This window comes from Sminthopsis crassicaudata, chromosome 2 (genome assembly GCF_048593235.1).
Source record: "Sminthopsis crassicaudata isolate SCR6 chromosome 2, ASM4859323v1, whole genome shotgun sequence".
Classification (NCBI taxonomy): Eukaryota; Metazoa; Chordata; class Mammalia; order Dasyuromorphia; family Dasyuridae; genus Sminthopsis; species Sminthopsis crassicaudata.
In genome coordinates, this window is record NC_133618.1 from 430,517,301 (window position 1) to 430,537,477 (window position 20,177).

At 38.0% G+C, this 20,177-nt stretch overlaps 1 protein-coding gene across 8 annotated transcripts in view; it reads right to left on the reverse strand.

Annotated features, from left to right (window-relative positions):
* Window positions 1–6,142: 6,142 nt before the first annotated feature.
* The window catches only part of ABLIM3 (actin binding LIM protein family member 3), a 168,775-nt gene continuing 154,740 nt past the window's right edge, over window positions 6,143–20,177 (reverse strand). For 7 of the 8 annotated variants that reach the window (XM_074292127.1, XM_074292128.1, XM_074292129.1 and 4 more), the window contains 4 exons: window positions 19,678–19,707; window positions 18,739–18,797; window positions 15,682–17,616; window positions 6,143–14,152 (listed from right to left, as the gene is read on the reverse strand). In XM_074292127.1, the coding sequence (XP_074148228.1) occupies window positions 17,530–17,616; window positions 18,739–18,797; window positions 19,678–19,707 (176 nt within the window). In that variant the 3' untranslated portion in view covers window positions 6,143–14,152; window positions 15,682–17,529. The remainder of the gene's footprint in view (window positions 14,153–15,681; window positions 17,617–18,738; window positions 18,798–19,677; window positions 19,708–20,177) is intronic. The other variant, XM_074292126.1, reaches the window with a different exon arrangement.

The window sequence follows — 20,177 nt, forward strand, 5'->3', positions numbered from 1 at the left end:
GGACTATGACATCAGGGAAGTAATAGCTTCAAATGAGTTGGATTTACTACCCTTACCTTTCTCCTCCAGTGCCATCTGGATCCATTAGCAAGATATAGTTCATTTTGACTGGAGATGGTCCCAGATGCAGTGGGAGACCTTGGTTAGGCCAATGTATATAACAACAAAAGTCCCTCTTTCACCATCCAGGTTATACTCAAACATCTCTAATCTTTGTGTTCTAATCTAGCATCTAGCACAGTGCCTAGCATATACTCATTAATTAATACAAGTTTACTGATTGATCAATTGATCAGTTGAATGACAGAGAATTTGGAGGTATTCTGTGCTATTGTCGGATCAGTTTTCATTTTTTCATCTGCCTTTCCTTTTCCCAATTCCCAGGCTAAATATTCTAATTATTTTCATGATGTAGTTTCCTACTATGGGATAAAAATTTTTTACTAATAGATGAAGTCTTGTTTTACCTTTTGTGCTTGCAGCCAGAGTTCCCATTTCTCTTTGCTAATATTTCTTTTGTTTGGTTCTCAATGTACCACTCTGCTCTTGTCCTGAGTGACTTTTAGAATGTTTGATTTTGCTTCTCTCTAATTGGTAAAGATTAGTTTAAATTAAAATGAAATTAACCTCAAATTTAAAGTGGTTGAGTTCTCCAAGTTCATTATTTGGAACTTTAAATAGCATTTTCCCATAGAAACAATAGTATGTGTGTAATGGGAAGGGGTCCCCTTTTCAGGGGAAAAGGCTGAGGACCTTGTTTCCAGAAAGACATGATAACATATAATGAAAAGACCAGGAGGTGTAAGAATAATGCCTCTCCCTAGTCCAGAAGTCTTCAGCAGCTTCCTTTTCTATATCTACAAATCCAAAAAGAACTCAGGCCAAGAAAATTGGCTCTAACTACTTCCTTTTTGAATACATCTTAGTTTTGACTCCATAGCTGACAGGCCAAAGAAGCTCCTCTTCACTATGTAGTTAGCAGACCAGAACCAGTCACACAATGTCTTTATTATAAGTTTCATTATACATTTTCAGGCCTTCCCAGAAGCAAGTTCTTCAGCCTCTTCTATACAGAGGACTATTTGTACCTCCATTTTATGAGATATAGGCAAGTCCCCTTACTAGTACCTAAAAACCTCAGAATTCCTACAATTAGCTTCCCAGTTATAGGATGGGAGAGATGTGGCTAGACTATCATATATGTTAAAGCAATGTAGAGGTTCAGTGGATCACAGACTCAGAATGGGTAAGCTATGTGACAACTGCCCACAAAACTAATGTGATCTTAGTAATGAAAAAGAAAAAGAAGGAGAGATGGTAGTCCCACTGTCTTCTGGTCAGGCCCTCTTTGAAGTATTAGATTTAATTCTGGGCAACAAATTTTAGGAACAATATTAACAAGCAAAAGCACCAAAGGCCACTAAAATAATGAGGGAACTAGAGATGGTTCCATATTATGATAGTCCTAAAATATTTTTGATTTTTCAGGTGTACTTTTTTCTTGAAGTATTTATTTTTATATGTATTTATAACCTAACCTTTCCATTACCCTCCCACTAAATTGTTCAGTAATTAAAGAAAACAAACCCACATAAACCATGTATAGTCCAGCAAAACAAACTCCCACATGGCCAATGCCCAAAATGTATGTCTCTCTCTGCATTTTATGTTCATCACCTTTCTGGTTGAAGAGAGTGAAGTGTTTATATTTACAGTGAGTAGAGTTCTAGAGTTTCCAAAGTTTTTTTTCTTGACTGTTGTCACTGTGTAAATTGCTTTTCTTCTTCTGCTCACTTCTTTCTGCTTCAGTCATTCCCATTTTCCTTGAAACTGCCTATTTCATAATTTCTTAAGAATATAATATTCTATTATATTCATATACCATAATTTAACTATTCTACAATGGGAAGATGGTCCCTTAATTTCCCTTTCTTGTTTACTACTAAAAGAGCTGCTATATAGACTTTATATATGTATATATATATATATCCTTTTTCTACTTTTTTTTTGATTTGGATAGGAAGGGGAGAATAGTCCTAAAAGTAGTATAGCTGCGTCAAAGAGCAAGCACAATTTAGTAAATTTTTGAGCACAGTTCCAATTTTGAAAATAGCCAGATTGATTCACAGCTCCACCTACAGTACACCAGTATGCCTATTTTCCCACAGTCCTTCTAATATTTATCATTTTCCTCTTTTATCATCTCTATCAGGCCTATTTTTTTTTTTTTTTGAGAGAGACTCTCTCTCTACTCTAGACACACTACCTTATCCTACTTCTCTTTTCTGACTTTGGAGGAGAGTCTTCCATGCTACAGATTTCCCTCTCTTATGCAACTTTGTGACCCTTAATCATTTCTATCTATGAATTCCAAATGAGCCTGAATAAGACTATTTTCACATAAATTCCTGTCGTCTATGACTTGGCTATTACTCCAGGAAATGAGCTGCTCAAGTCTGCCCTGGTATGTAGACCATAATTGTATAGGCAATAGCATTGAGTGGGACACCAGTTTTCCTAGACCCAATATGACAAAATTAATGTGCTTCTCTAGTAGAGGAAATTAAATCTTAGCTGTCACGTTTAACAGTCAGGAGAAGGGATAGGTCAAGTGATTCTAAGACCAAGAAATAATTTCTCTTTTGGACCATTGATGAATTCTCTTCTGTCTCAGGCCATACTGAAACCCCAGATTTTCCTGTGTATCCTAGCTTCTTTGAGATTCTGGTTGAATCCCTTTTTCCACCTCCTCATGCTTTTAGTTGTCTCCAGGTTAGTCTTCCCTTTTGAGTTAAATCCTACTAAACTGAAAGACCCTCTTGTCTTGCATTCCTGCCCTATCTATTTCTTATTCTCCATATAAAATGAAAGTCTAGAACTAGACACTTTTTCCATAAGGGAGTCTTTAGTGTGAGCACTCTCCATTCTGAAGCAGATTGTACTTTTCTATAATTTAGTAAATCAAAGTTTAGGCTTCATTAGGTTTCCCTGGACAGACTATGTGAACTTACTTGATTTTAAAAGTATTTGTCATATTTCAAAATAATTGTTTCACTCTAATCCTATGTATTTTATGCACTTAAATATTATACCATCCTGAGGCTTTACCAGACTGCCCAAGGAGTCCATAACATCCAAAATTTTTTTAAATCCCTGCAGTAGATGCTCAAAAAACAAAAGTTTTTTGTAGACTAAAAGCCAAAAATTTCATTACCCTGTGAACAATTTCATACTGAATCTTTCCAAAATTAGCTGGATCCTGGATCCCATATGCAAGCCCATTACCAGGTCCATTTAGTGGAAATGGTGCCCAGTTGAGCATAGCCATCAGTATACTAGAAGCAAAGCTAGGTCATAGAGGGAATCAGAAGAGGAATTCAGTCGTGATATTTTTATAGTTGCCAGCTAAGATCTCTAAGGCCACTTTTTTTTTCCAAAGAGTCCCTTTATTACCACTTCACCAGTCACCTCTTCTTTCTTGACTTGGTTTGTAATGATACCGTCTTGCTTCCTTTTGGATATCTTCCATGGGCTTCTGAGGGGAGGAGGAGGTCCACATTTTCAAAAGCGTTAAGATGATCAGAGATCAACCTATTTCTCCTTCTGTTTTGTTATTTTTTTTAATTAATGAAATCATCTCCCTTTTACTCTCCATAATACTATGTGCTTCTATGGAGTTATTTCATATTTTAGATGTCAGGCAATCAATGATAAACAAACATTTATTAAGTCCTTACCATGTGCAGAGTGTTGGGGGACATACAAAATATAGAAAATACAGGGTTCTTACCCCCAAAGAGTACACTAGCAATACAGGGATAAAACACATACAGAAATAACTATAATATACAATATTATTTGATAAGTATATAGAAAGTTATAAACAAAGTGCTATGTGACATTGAGGAATTAGGAAGGGTTTCATGGAGGAATTATTGATGTTTATATTTTATCCTTTCCCACTAAACTATGAATTCCAGACATTGTGTACATGTTTATTGAATGAATGAATAAATGATATCCTGTGAGGCTAATTTACTAGGTATGCTCAAATGGACAACATAGATCTCTAATAAAAACTTATGCCAGCATCTTCAATCACTCCCCAAAACCACACTCATCTTTGGGAATAGACAAAGGAGGTTTGTGTCAAATGTTAGTAAATATCAGTGCTACAATAATGGCCACGGCAGGAATTATAATGCCTAAATTTTATAGTTGGAGGAATTGAGGTTAGAAAGAAATTACTTATAATACAGCTAGTAATTTTGGCAGAATTGGGATTAGATAAACTCATAAATCTTAGGATCTCAGAGTTAAAAGGGAACTGTCATTCCACTATAATCTATAAACTTTGAAGGCAGCATTTCTCTTTTCTTTCTTTCTTTCTTTCTTTTGTTTTCTTTCTTTCTTTCTTTCTTTCCTTCCTTCTTTCTTTCTTTCTTTCTTTCTTTCTTTCTTTCTTTCTTTCTTTCTTTCTTTCTTTCTTTCTTTCTTTCTTTCTTTCTTTCTTTCTTTCTTTCCTTCCTTCTTTCTTTTTCTTTCTTTCTTTCTTTCCTTCTTTCTTTCTTTCTTTCTTTCTTTCTTTCTTTCTTTCTTTCTTTCTTTCTTTCTTTCTTTCTTTCTTTCTTTCTTTCTTTCTTTCTTTCTTTCTTTCTTTCTTTCTTTCTTTCTTTCTTTCTTTCTTTCTTTCTTTCTTTCTTTCTTTCTTTCTTTCTTTCCTTCCTTCATTCCTTTTCTTTCTCTCTCTCTCTCTCTCATTCCTCCTTCCCTCTCTCCTTCCTTCTCTCCTTCTTTCCTTCCTTCCTTCCTTTCCTTCCTTCCTTCCTTCCTTCCTTCCTTCCTTCCTTCCTTTACTTCCTTGCCTCCTTCCTTTCCCTCCTTTCTTCCTTATATATCTTGTGCCTAGAATAGTGCCTTGAACTTTGTAATAATATTACTAACTAAGGCTTACTATGTGCCAAACACGGTATTAGACACTTTATAATTATCTCAGTTCTTACAGACTTGGGAGGTAGGTGATATTAATCATCCCCATTTTACTAATGAGGAAATTAAGGCAAACAGAGATTAAGGGACTTGCCCAGGCTCACAAGGTTAGTGTTTTAGGCCTGATTTGAATTTAGGTTCGCCTGTCTCCATGTCCAGAACTCAATCTACTGTCCTACTTCTCTGTAGGAGTAGGAACTTAACTAGTATTTTTTTTTCAATTGAATTGAGCCCATACTTGATCCTGAATCACCTCTACAAGTCTGACAAAATGGGGACAAGAACAAGGTTTTTGCCAACTCCAAGGATGTATTCTTGTGTTCAGAAGAGTGTGAAAATCATGAGATTTTCATGAGAAATATCATCTCAGAGTGTCCTCTTCTTATAGTGTGAGACCTTGTGATGAAATGAGAAAGAATCAAGGAATCTGAGTTCTAGTTCTAGTTCCATCTCTGATTCACTTAAGTGGCCTTAAGCAAGTCAACTTCCTTCTCTGAACCCCAGTTATTTTCCTCTATTAAAAATATTAGGTTGTGAAGACATGATGTCTAAGGATCCTTCTTTTCTAATGTTCCTTGAGGTTGATTTCTACTTGATATAAGTAAAAACCTAAAATTCAGAGCTGTCCAAAAGCAGAAAGGGTTGCCTCATAAGGTAGTGAGTTCACCCATCACAAGGGAAGTTTTCATGTATAGCCTGGGTAATTCTTGATAGGAGATAATATAGTATAGATTCCAGCTCAGAGAGGCACTGGTCCAGATGTCTTCTGGAGATCTTTTCCAGTTCCAAAATTCTGGGATTATACAATTTAATAACTAGCTCCAATTCTTCTATTCATTAATTATGGGTCCTTTGGGGGGGAAATAATCACTTCTTTTTGACCTCAGTTTCCCTGTAAAATGTGAGATAATCACCCTGTCCTATTACTTAACATTTATTATGTGGAGCAAATGAGGTAAAAGAGATACCTGGTAAAGTGCAGAAATAAAAGATGGTGATGGTGATAGTGATAACTTCCATTTCTTTGGGGCTTTTCTAGTTAACAAAGTGCTTTCTTTTGCAACTCAGAAATTCCATTATCCCAAGGAGAGTTTTGGTAAAAAAAATTAATATAGAAAAACAGCCAAACAAACAAACAAAAAAAGGCCTCATATACACCAAAATATTTATAGCAACTTTTTGAGATAGCAAATAATTAGAATCAGACTAGATGCTCTCTGATCAGGAGATGGCTAAACAAAATGTGGTTCAGTACATGAATTTAACAGGATATAACTGTGCTGTGAAAAATTAATACGGTAAATACAAAATAGCTTGGAAAGGTTTACATGAACTGATGTAAAGTGAAGTAAACAGAGCCAAGAAAATAATATACACAAGGACTAAAACAATGTGGATGGAAGAATAATTGCCAAAAAAAATCAAAAGTGAATATTGCAAAATAACAATAAGCATGGCTGGAAAGAAGAGATATGAGTATATTTTGATTATATCCTTTTACAGAGGTTGGAGGTCCCCAAATGTTCCACATTGCATATATTTTCAAACTTTTTCTATGTATTGATCACTTATGCTACCTTTTTCCTTTTCCTTTTGTTTCTCTTTTTATTTCCTTAAAAATATTTGTTATGTGGGATACCTTTTGGTGAACTGTAGGGGGGAGTCCTGAAGGTAACTGATGATTTAAATAAACAAAATACATTAAAAACTTATTAAAAATAGAAACAACAAAATTGTTTTTAAAATTCAGAGAGTCTTGTAGTATAAGGAGTATTGTCTCCACTTTATATATGTATGTATATATCAAAAAGGGGGGGAAGATCTTCCTCAAGGTTCTTCAGGTAGTAAAGCATTTGAATTTATGTTATACAACTTTGGGCCTTCACTGCTGCTCAGAAATCCTTCTACATCTGACTCATAAACTTACTGTCCTATATTCCACAGAGGTTCTTCCAAACCTTATCCTCTTTCTTCAAATCTCCTTGATTGCTTTTTCCCCCTCAGCTGAGTACCTTGTCTAATATTTTACAGAAAATATTGAGGTTATTTTCTGTGAATTATTTCTTTCCCCCTTCTTTATATTACTCAAAAATCTTCTACCATTAACTCCTTTACCCCTCTTTCCACTCCCCATCTCAAATGATAAAGTGTCTTAACTATGGCTAATTCATCTACCTGCTCAAGTGGTTTCATCCCATCCTATCCCATCTCATCCAACAGTTTATTCTCTCTATCATCCTCACTTTTTATCACTTATTTTCCATCTTTCCTGTGTATTAGCTTATTCCCTATTCCCTACAAAACATGTCTTACATTCTAAAAAACGTCCCAATTAAAATCCCATCTTTTACAGAAAATGTTTCCCCACTCCTCTCAGTGCCTTCCTTCTGTTAATTATTTCCTATTCATCCAATAAAGAACTTGCTTTGTATATATCTGCTTGCATGTTCTTTCCCCATTAGATTGTAAGGTCCTTGAGGGCAGGGACGGCCTGTTGCCTTTTTTATATCCCCAGTGCTCACCCTGGCACCTAACATATAGCAGACACTTTAAAAATGCTTATTTAATTGAGCTGAATTTCACCTAAGTCTACTTGGTTAACTCTGAAGTTAGAACTCTTTCTACTCTCCCAAACAAGGGAAACTAGTTTTTGTCATAAGGATTTTAGTTAAAGATCCCTTTGGACTTCTCAGCTTCATCTCCAGCCCACACTTTCCTCTGGAACCAGTGCCTGCCCAGTAGGGTGCTCTCCATTGGCCAGTGGCCCTACTCCTGACTCCTATATTCCTCTCAGAACTCATGTCCTGGAGCATTTTGCCACTGTGCCAGCCTGATGTTGGCTGCTGGATGAAAGCCTCCCTTGTTTTGCTCAACACAATGTTACCTCTGTCCCTGCTCTCTAGGGAAGTGACACAAACACTCACTTTGCTTGACTAAGGTCACAGAAAGCAGATCTCTGAGGGGCATCTATTATGACTGAAAAAGAGGGGAAAGCTTTCCACTGTCTTCTTTAGAATTCTGCACAGGGTCCAAAATGGTTCACAGCTCCTTCTCAATCAGAATCTATGTGTATACCAGCCCATCTGATATAACTGAAGGAAGAGAGCAAGTTGTGTTCTGAACTCAGAGCTACTGAAGTTCAGGTGTTCCTGATTGCAGACCCAGAGCTCCATCCACTATGCTACCTAGCCATCTCATTAGACTGCATTAGAAGAAGCATTTAGCGTTTAGAAACAGGGGATGTGATAGTTTTGTTGTATTTATCACTATTTAGTCATTTTTAGTCACATCCAACTCTTCATTAATCCCATTTAGAGTTTTCTTGGCAAAGATACTAGAGTAGTTTGTCATTTCCTTCTCCAGTTCATTTTACAGATGAAGAAACTGAGGCAAACAGGGTTAAATGACTTGCCTAGGGTCACACAGCTATGTAGTATCTGAGGCCTGATTTTAATTTAGGTCTCCAGGCCTGGTGCTCTATTCATTGTGCCACCTACCTGCCCCTTATCCTTATCTTAAGATCATAATTAGCATTTAGGAGATATGATTACTATCTTCATATATTCTGTGGAAGAGGGAGAGAGGATTCAAGGATCCCTTATCCTTCAATCCTTTGTATCTCTGGCTTTGAATGGAAGCCCTGAGAGATGCTAATTATCTTCACTGTTTCTATCTGAATGCTCCTGAAGGAGGAAAATGTACACCCATGCTGACTTCTCTCCCTCCTCAAATCACCTACCATTATTTACTGACCCAGTACTTCCCCACAGAGGCTCTTACTTCATACTTAATTAGGAAATAAAGGCTTCATCTCAATTCCATACCTCAAATGATTCCCTTCTCCTTTCTTTCCCTCCCTCCTTTCTGTCTTCTGTCTCTTTGTGTGTCTGTCTGCCTCTCTCTTCTATTCTAGGCTGAAGAAAAAGTGATCCATCTTGATAAGGTTTACCCCTCTACTTGGATCCTTAATCTTATTCCCTCCAGCCTCCTCATAGAATTTACCTCTTCGATCACTTCTGGTTGACCCTTCTCCCATTACATTTAAAATTAAATCTTCCTCTATTCATTAGTTCTTGTAAACATTTCCAGTTGTTCCCTTAAAATACCCTTTCTTGACCCTGCAATCCCCTCGAGCTATTTACCTGATAGATTTCCCCTTTTTTATAACCAAATTCCTAGAAAGTTATCTACATCCATTGGCTCCACTTCCTCACCTCCCATTTATTCTCAGACTTTTATAATTTGTTTTTCTGCTCCACCTTCAAGTGATAATCTCCTTCCAAGGTTAACAATGGTCTCTTAGTTTTAAATACAGCTACCCGTTCTTAGTCCTCATCCTAAACCAAACTTCAGCTATTAATTATGGTGGCTACCTGTTTCTCCAAGGTATTATTTTCCCTCTTTGGGTTTTCTCTCCTGGTTCCTCTTCCACTTGTCTGATCATTTTCTCTCAGTCTACTTTGTAGAACATTATATATGTTCCAAACATGAATTTACTTCAGGGTTCTATCCTGGGCCCTTCTTTATTATTTTTTTTTCCTTTGGTGATCACATCAACTCATTAGGGACTATGAGTTTAATTATCATCACAATACAAATATCTCCAGATTGACATGAGCCTTCATATCTATCTCTGTCTGTCTCTGTCTTTGTCCGTCTGTCTTCCACTCTCTTCCCATCCCTCTCACTCATTCAAGCTTTCTCTTGCTCTTTCTTGATTTTTAATGTGGCTTCACCAATTGTCTGCTGGAAATTCCACCTCAATAACTTCCTATATTTAACATGTCCCAAATGAATTTACTATTTTTCCTTTTCAACTTCTTTATTCTGTTGAATATTTCAGTTTCTTACTATCATCTTTCTTCTTACTCAATTTTTCAATAAGGATTTTTCTGATATCTTTCTCTAGCCAATATTATTGTATATATCCTGTATTTTTTAAATTAAAGATAACAGTGACTTACCCAAGGTCAGAAAGCTAGGAAGTGTCAAATTTCTGAGGTAGAAATTGAACTCAGGTCTTCCTGACTCTACTTCACCACCTAGCTGCCCCTTTGTACTTTATTTTTAAATGTTAACTCATGAGCAGAGACAGATTTATTTTTGTTCTGAGCATTGGTGTTTGATACATAGTAGAAACTTAATACTTTGCAGATACTGTCTCTTTTGCCAGATTCCATTTCGGTTTTTTAGCACTGAGTATAATAATGCTTTACATTTAGTAAGAGTTCAGTGAATGTATACTGAATTGAATTTGTTCCTCTGGAAAAATACCTACTTTCCATTTCCTTTCCCTTCTCTCCCCCCTACCTAGTTTGAACTGTTTATTCACCATTTTCAACTGCTGACTAATCACTTCCCTGTTACTGACTCCTGTTTCCCAAAGTCCCTTAAATTTTGCCAACAATTCAACTTATAAAAACAGGATCCCCATCTCCTAGTAAAAGAGGGTGACTGAAGCTACACAGTGGCTATGTGAGCACCCTACATTAGTACTTAGAATCTCTGATTTCTGGTTACTACCTATAAAATCCTGGACAGATTACTTAAGTATCTGAGACTCGATTTCCTCATCTATATAAACAAAAGGGTTGTGCTTGGGCTCTGAATCCTATGGTTGACCTTTATAAATGACCTTCATAAAAAGTTATTTTGCCATGATGCCAGATTACTTATTTTCCCCTAAATTGGAATCAATGAAAGAAAGTTATTCATTGGGATTCCAGAAAAATATAATTCCTCCCCCTCTAAATCCTCTGGAAGAATATTATTATTCATTTTCTTACAGATGAGCCAATAGGTTCTAGAGTCCGGTCCTCTAGCTTTAAGTCCCAATTTTCTTTTTATTATTATTTTATTTATTATTTATTTTATTTTCTTCTAATACTCAGATGACTACCTCCATGGGAGGTGGAAGGAAAAAAGACAGATGTCTCCAAAAATGAGTTGACTGATTTCTTTCAGGGGATAAATTGGAAGTGAATTTTGCATGCCTCTCTTCCCTTTCTAGATCCTTCTTTGAAACATGGTAGTTTAGGAGGAGCAGTAGATAAGTCATTTCCCCTCTTAAATATCCTGTCTTCAATTAAGGATGATCAATCTTTGAATTTTTGAGCAACTGTTCCAATAAATAATTAAATAATTGGCTAGACTAGATAGGCAGCATGGCTCAATAGATTGAGAGCATTCTGCAGTAATATCCAGTCAAAAGGACTGAGGTTCATATTGTGCCTCTGGCCTAGCAAATCACTTAACCTTTCTGAACCAGAGTTTCCTTTTCTGTAAAATGGGCTTAATCATGCCAATATTACTTACTTCACAAGGTTGTTGTATAGCTCAAATGAGATTAATGTATGTAAAGTGCTTTACAGATCCTAAAATGCTACAAAAATCTCCATTGTCATTACCTCCATAAATGCATCCATTTCATAGATCATCAGAGCTGGAAGGGGCCAGAGGACACAGAATATCAGAAATTGAAGGAAATGCAAAGAACATCAAATTCAGTCCTTTTCATTGTACAGTTGAGAAATGGGCTCAGAGATGGGAAAGTCACTTGTTCAAGATCATCCAGACTATGCCAGATAGAAAAAGGCTCCAGATCTCCTGATTCCAAATTGAAGGTTTATTTTTTCAAAAAGCCAGACCATGAATTGGGATGAAAATAGCATTCATGCCCTAAGTATATTATGCCCAGATTTAAGTAAGAACTAGTGAGTTGAAAGTAGGTAAATGTCCAATTGGCTCATATCATTGGGAAGCCCACACCAACCTATACTGCTTCCAAAGACTTATCAGCTGTGCGCTGAGGAGCATAAATGGGAAGGGATTGCCCAGTGTAGGCCTAAGTTCTTTGACTATGAGAAGTCTGCTCTGTATTTTCCATGTTGAATCTAATTCCACCCAGACCAGAAAAAAATACAGGAGGGCATAGGACTTAGTTGAAAGTATGTGTTTTATGGAGAGGGAAAAAACCAATAACAATAATCAAATGTTTTTTTTTTCAAATCTTTCTAAATTATTAGAGATCAATAATATAAGATCTCAGTTTCCAAGGTAGCTTTTGGCCTGGACCATGCAAGCCAAGAAGGTCCCAATAAGGAGTGAAGATATAATACAAGTTTAGAATTTCAAATGTTAGTATTGAATGTCAGTCTTTAGGTTTCCCTTCACAAGACAGCCTCCTCCTAGTTAACACAGGCCCTGACAAACTCTTATCAAATAGAAGAACCTTCACCATTCCACCAGTAGAAACCACACTGAAGACTTAATCTCATCTTTTGTTAGTCCTGTGTAACATGAATTTTCGTTATTTCCTCTGGGTTGCCTTGGAGGAGTCATCCACCATTGCAGGGCAGTTAAGGGAGAAAGTAAAGGCAAGGGGCTTCCAGGAATATAAGCCACAATATATCCCTGGCTCCTTAGGCTATCACTCTCAAGAAAGAAGGCAGGTATAAGAGTGAGAGGCATCTGCTCCAAAGGACAGAGAAGCCAGTTAAAGGAGAAAGCAGAAGCATGGGGAGTCCCAGGAATATAAGCTGATATTCCACTCAACAGCTGCTTTTTTCAGGGTCATCCTGGCAAACCACACCCAGATTTAAGAAATGGAGCTAGAGGGTCCAAGAAAGGATAGTGTTTACTCAAGAGGAGCAGGTGTCAGGCTATAAATCTTCCTTGGAATGACACAGACTTTCTTAGAATCAAGGAAGGGAATGATGAGAACACCATCCCTGTTGTGTGTTTGAGACACTAGGCACATTGAATATAGTTTAGAATTCATAAAAGTTTAGGGGATTGGGGTACCCTACAGATGGGAAAGGATCAGGCAGTCTGGAGCAAGAGAGAAAGTGCTCCTTACTGTGTTTCTGGGCAAAAGAAAGATCATGATTGAGGGAATAATTCTGGGGGGGGGAAACAAGGTGAAGTCATTTCTTCTAGAGCATCACTATTCACTGATGTAACTGGTTGATGTGCAAAGGGATAGAATAAAACTATTGGACTAGAGAAAGAGAATCCTAGAATCATAGATCTGGAAGGGATCTGAGAATTCATCTAGTTCCCCCCTCTTACCCAGTGCAGAAATCCTGTCTCCACTCTTTCTGGAAGATGTTCATCCATTCTCTGCTTGAATACATCCACTGATGGGGAACTCTCTAACTCATGAGGCAATTTATTCCATTGTTGGACAGCTCTAGTTGTTAAGTAGTTCTTCCTTAGAGAATAATAGAGTATCAGAGCTGAGTGGGACCCCATAGTTATTTGGTTCAACCTGTACCTGAGCAGGAATCCCCTCTACTTCTCCACTCCACTAGAAGATTTCTAGTGATGGGGGACTCATTCTATAAAGTCTATTTAGGTCACCTCCCCTTTCCTTCCAAAATTTCCTAATTACAAACTAAACAGTGAAAAAGTCTTATCTCTATTCAGTCAGTTCCCAGAGGGGTTCAATGATGCTGGAGAGCCCTGTGGATCACTCCGTGGGAGTCTCCAATCAGGGGTCTGAACAACAGCTAGAAGGCACCTTAGATATAATCTAGTCCAGCCCCCTCATTCTGTGGAAGAGAAAATTGAGGCCCAGAAGAGTTAAGTGGTTTACCCAAGGTGACAGGATTTGAATCCAGGACCTCTGATTAGAAATCCAGTGCTCTTTCCACTTCACCATGTGAGGTTCACAGTAGAAGCTTGGGAAAGAAACAGGGGATTAAAGAGAGGAGAGATTCCCACAGCCTCTCTTGGTAGAGAGATTGGGAGTCCAATGGGGGATGGAGGAGCCCAAGTTACCACAAACTAGATGTTTCTGTATAAAAAAGACCCTAGTAAAAGGGCTAGAGCTCCCTGAAAATCCCTCCCCAGATCTCATTGCACTTAGAAAAGAGGAAATTAAGTTAAAAATTTTTGAATAATAACTTAGAAATTGCCTGACAGTCCAGAAAAGCAAATATTTCTGCAGGCAGTATCTCCTTTTGTATGAGAGTGGGTTATACTGAGCTTCAATATAGAGATTTATACATATATCTTTATATAAATGTCTATTTCTAGATTTGTGATCTCAGAAAAGCCGAGCTTGTTTCTTCAGTTCATTCCTCTTCCAAAGGGCCAGTCGATCAAATTCAGTGATGGTCATGCCAAAAATCTGGTAGAACTCTTCTTGGGACAGGTGACGCTGGAAGTGGAGGGACAGAGAAACAGAGAACAGCATGAGTGGGGGAGGGCAACTTGGGGAATGGATGAACAACAAGGGGCATGCAGTCCCTTAAAAGAGCATTTCATTTGATGTCAGAATAACTAAATCCAAATCCTAATTGTTACTATCGGTATGAGCTTCTCCTGTGGTTATTTACTTTCATTTGTAAAATCAGAGGTAAAATCAATGATGTCTGAGTTCCAAATTATTTCCAGCTTCAAATTCTGTGATCTTGAGAGGATTCCATTTTAGCTGGTCTTTCTTTGCTTGGCTTTTCTCCTTATAACAGAATCAAAAAGTCACAGAATGTCAGAGCTGGAAAGGCCTTCAGATCTTAGTTAGAATGTTAGAGTTGGAAGGAATCTTAAAAAAATAGAACATCGATATTAGAAGAGACTATGGGCCATGAAAATTTAAAGCCAAAGTAGACCTTAGAACATAGAATGTGGGTCCTGGAAAGGAGCTTATAACAGAATTTCAGTTTTGGAAATGCTTTTTAAAACAGAAGATAAAAAATGAAAGTGCCAGAAGGTCTCAAAGAATATAAAATATAAAATGTTAGCGATGTTAAGGACCTTAGTACATTGAGCCAATAGGGAATCTTAGAAATAGACTATAAGATGTAAGATTGGAAAGGATCATAGAATATTGAATAAAACTGCTTGTAAAGACCTCAGACATTTGCATTTTATACTAGGACCCAGAGAAGGAAAGTAACTTACTCATCATTACAAGGTTAGCAAGTAGTAGAATTAGGATTTGAAATTGGGTGTCTGGCTCTAAATTCAATATTTCTGTCTAGATACTGTGATCTTTACCTTCTTATTATCCACCACAGCTGCCCTTCATTGGACTGAGCAGCCTCACTTCCCTCTGCCCATCATTCTCTTCCTTTGCTCATTGCTTGAAACCCTTCTCTTCTATCTCCCTCCAATCTACCCCTTCTCTTTAACAGTTTTTAATTATAGTATTGTTTTTCTCCTTTAAGATGATAAGATCTTTTGTAGCCTTAGTGCTGACCCTGCTATAGAGTAGACACTTAATAAATGTATATGAGAATGAATTGAATATATACAAATGAAAACAGTTCACTTCTCTATCATGCTTTCTAAGCATTATCTCATTTGCTATGTAAAATAAGTATGTTAACATACTACACACCATATAGGTTTGTTACGAGGAAACTAGGAACTGGCGAACATTTATGATGTCCTTTCAGATTTATAAAACACTTTCCTCATAAAGCACCATTTTGTAGGTAGTACAAGTATTATTTCCAAATTATAAAGGTGCAAATTGGGAGCTAGGGGTACTGACTAGCAGGGCTGGACCTTAAAACCCAGGTCTCCCACTTTCTAATGCAGTATTTTTTTTCTCACTACACTACAAACTCCTTGAAATCTTGTACTCCTTGAGTATTTCTCTAACATGGCACGGTTCCTAGAGGTAGGTAATTGACTGTTTTGGGGATTGACTTGGAAATAGGATTAAATCAACTCTCCACTCACTTCTAAACGTGTCCTGTCCACATCTTTGGGTAGGCGGTTTCTCCCCCTAGTGGTCACCAGGAGCAGTTCATACGGATAGATCTGAGGAGCAAGCAAGAGAGTTTATCAAGAAGGGTTAATAACGCCTTTAGACAAACACTGTTGCAAGGGTGGCCACATAACCTGGGAAAGGAATCTCCAGCTTCCAGGGCTGGCTAAGGAGGCGGTGCAGCCCTCAAAGTAGGCTCTGAGTCAGTGGTTTACCTCTCTGCAGAAAGATCAGGGGTTCTAACTGTTATACATGGAACAAGGATGGCTTAGGAAACCAAAGGGAACCGCCATCACTCTGTAGTCCTATAAGCCTTTATACTGGTCCTAGAACCAGGCTACTCATGGATCTGAATGGTAGCAATTCAAGTTTATAGTCTCTGAACTCTAAATTCAGAGGATTGGCCCTGAAGTCAGAGTTTAAATTCTGGGCTCAATTTCTATCTCTGGCATTTATTATTTACATAACCTTGGATAAATTACTTTGTCTCTGTGCCTCAGTTTCCCCATCTTCAAATGAGGGAGGGGACTAGATAAGATTCTTTCCAACTCTAGATTAATGATCTTATGATTTAATATTCTGTGGTCCCTCAGGGATCCTTGAAGTATTAGTATCAGAACTTATTTTATTAAAGGGGAACTGAGGCTCTCAGAGAGGTGGTTGTTTGGCAGCAATCACACAGCTGAGGAGTGACAAGATCAGGCTATAGAACCAGTCCTCCTGACCCTAGAGCTGTTTCTCTTTTGTTGTCTCTTCCATTTAATTTCTAAAGGCAGCATCCATGGTGAATTCTGGGGTTGAGGGATAGAGTTGAAAAGGAAGAATCTTTGGAATTCAGAATCCATATAACTATGAAGAATTGCTAGCACAGCTGTTCTTTGGGTCGGAGATAGTCCTGCTCACATGGGATAGTTCTTACCTTGTACTCTGTAGAGAGAAAAGAAAGAAACAAACAGATCAGTGTCCAGTATCCAATTCAATCTCACCTTAATGCCTCATCTTTCCCCACCTCTGGCATGTTATATATGGGAAGGTTGGATCAGCTTTTTTACAAAACTTTCCACCCCTCACCCTCCCTTCCCCATTCCTGAGAGGCATTGGAAAAGTAACCCTCAGTGTGAGGAACATCTTTCCACCCTGACACACCTTATATGAGCGTGGGAAAGAGACTGGATAGTACTCTTGGCCCTTAACTCCATCCTTCTGGGTTTCTGGCCTCCAAAGGAAGAGTGCACATATGGACCTGGTGTTTCTCTATGAAGGAGACATTGGCAGGTGTCTGCCAAATAGAAATGCACTATGCCATGTTTGACTCCAGGAAGTAGTCACCGTTTTATTTGCAGGCTTGTCTTTTTCCAACCTCAGTAAAACTATTTTGTGTTTAGGATTATGGGCTCATGTGGATTAGAGATTTGACTTTATATTCATTAGGTCCAATTTTCTCATTTTACAAATGAGAAAACTGATACATAGAAGCTAAGTGGTCTGCCCAGAGTCACACAGCTAGTACATGTCTCAGATTTTCTCAATTTGAAGTGAAGGCCACCTAGCTCCTGTGTATACTTTGTGTTTATTTTTTGCAAATGCACAGTGTATTCTCAAAGTAGAAGATAAGTAACCCGAGGGTAAGGTTTGGTCCATTTTTGTCTTTGTGTCCCCATGACTTATTCCATGTTTGTAGAATAGAATTAAATTGAATTATAAAGAAACAGGAGCTGTATAACTAGAGGATAGGCCTGTGGGCACAAGCCATCTCTCAGACTATTCAATGGAAGCAGTGATAAGAGTTCAATGAACTGGTGATGAGGGAATCTTCCCTATCAAAATCCAGCTCTGTCTGGCTCACCTCGCATTCCCCAGTTGACGGCATTCATGCTGTCATAGTGAAAGAGGTCTGCGCTGGGTGTCTGCAGAGAAGAGAAACTATGTTTGGCTTCATGTGATGGTAACATACCTCTTCCTGTAGTATCCCATACCTTCCTCATTACATACACACACACACACACACACACACACACTGTGACACTTTTCACCCAGTTTTGGGAGGTTTACTGCACAGTGATGTCTTACCAATCATAGTCTCACAGCTGAGCCCCATGATGACTGAAAAGGACTTTAAAAGTCATTCAATCTAATCTGTGCCTGAAGTTCAATTCTGTCCAACACCCCTGACAAAGGATGGCCTAGTTTCCCCTTGAAGACCTCCAGGGGTAGGGTATCCACTGCCTCCTGAAGGAGCCCATTACACTTTGGGATAGCTCATTAGAGAGTCTTTGGTGACAACAAACCTATATCTGGCTCTCGGTAATTCCCACCTGTTGTTCCCAATTTTGTTCCTTAGAGTTAAGCAGAACATGTCTAATCCATTTTCCACACAACAAGCTTCAGATATTTAAAGACAGCTATCATATTCCCTCCCCCATGTCTTTTCTTCTCCAAAATAAATATCCCTAGTTCCTGTACCAGTCCTCATATGGCATGAATAGTGCATTCTTAAGAGCCAGGGAAATCATGATGAGAGACTGTTGACAGGATCCAGTTCCAACAGATTCATTCCACCAATCCTCCAGCCAGAGTCGATGGCTACATGCTAGGTCTCTCATCCTTGTCATTCCATGTATGGGTTCTAACTTGTTACTGTCCTTCCCCAAATGTAGAACTTAGAATGGACACTGTGCACCTGATGGTCTAACTAAGGCATCAGACAGCAGGGTTCTCCCATGCCTTACTCTGGATGATATGTATCCATGCAACCTAACTAAACTCCAATTAATTCTTATATCTGCCATACCATACTATTCTTTCAGTAGTTATTTATTTTATCCCTCATTTTGTCCTTTATTTCCCCCTGTGGGATTCAAGTGATTCTAACTAGAACACCAAATTAAAAAAAATCTCTCAGGTAAGCCTTCCCCACATACTAACATCCTTGCAACTTTGTCAACATTTCGCCCATAAGAAATCCAAACAATACATTGAATTTGGGAGTAATATCAGCCCTAGAAAATGTGACCGCCTGGCCTCCTTACCCTGTGAAGCCCATTTCTCCTATAGGCAGGAAGTGAAGCTGACTTGGAAATAAGGGGATCTGAAAAGAAAACATCAGGACTATAATTTGTACCTTCACCTCAAAGATACCCCACCCCCATCTAGAGAAGGCAATGAGAAGATTCACTCTATTAAAAATCTTCTCCATATCCTTGGAGGTATAACTATAAATAAAGAAGGAAAGGATCTCAAAAATTAGGCTCTTCCTTCATGTTCATAGTATATAGAGGCTAAAGGAACATTAGTGAACTTTTAAACAACTCCCACTCTCAATCATTTACAGATGAAAAGATGGAAGCCCAGTGAGGGAAAATGACTTGCTCAATTTCATAAAACCAGTTAGAGGTAGAGTTGGGATCTAGGACCTCTCAATCTGATCATTGGATTTAGAAGGCAGAGATTATTTACACTAGAGATATTTAGTAAATTCCCCTTATTTTACAAATAAGGAAAATGAGACCCAGGGAGATTGAGTGGCTTATTTTAAGGCCACACAAATATAAGTAGCAGAGTTGAGATTCAAATCCAGGTCTCTTGATTCCAAATCTAGAATTCACTTCTACCCACTTTGGCAGGATAATCTGAGACTAGAGGGTTCTCTTTTTAAAGGGACCTAAGGCCCAAGCTAAAGACCACATATTCTCTTTCCATATACAAATTGATATACTTATCTCCCTCCTTGCAAATTGTTATATACTTATCTTCCCCCTTTCCCACCTCAACCTGTTAAATATGAAAGAGAACAAACTGTAACCCTGAATGGTGTCTTTTTGAAGGCTAGGGAAATTATGATAAGGGATTCTTCCAACTGACTCATCCCACATAGGCCAATTTTAATAACCAAAGGGGGTTGATTAACACTAGGGTAGGGTGGGTTGGGAAGATCTTTTGGTGGATGAAGGGGCAGAAACTCTACATACCGCTGTCAGCCAGGTAATGGGACCGTGGAGCTGCAATGAAAGAAAGATCAGGTCAGCATAAAGTGGCAAGGGGAAAACCTATCCTACTAGTAGACTTGGCCCCTGGAATTATACTGTTTGACTTCCCTGTGAAGTTATATACTATGGATATGGCCACTCAATGATCAAGTTCCAGATACTACACCTAGTGCATTATTGGCCAATGCAAAATGGGTTCACAAGTCAGGAATTAGTGCCAAGTTGTCGAATAGTGGTCAAATTATGGAAATAATAGAACTTAAAAGTATATTCCCTTTTAAGTTGATAGTCTTTTGTGTTTACTCTCAGAATTATATAATATTAGGACACAGTTTCTCAGAGTGGGAAGATTCTTAACTCAGAACATATGTCAATAATGAAATGTACCTTAAAATATAGAATGTCAAAGATAAAAAGGATCTTAGAGCACAAAGTGCCAAAACTGGGACCTTAGAGTATAAGATATCAGGGCTCAGAGAAAA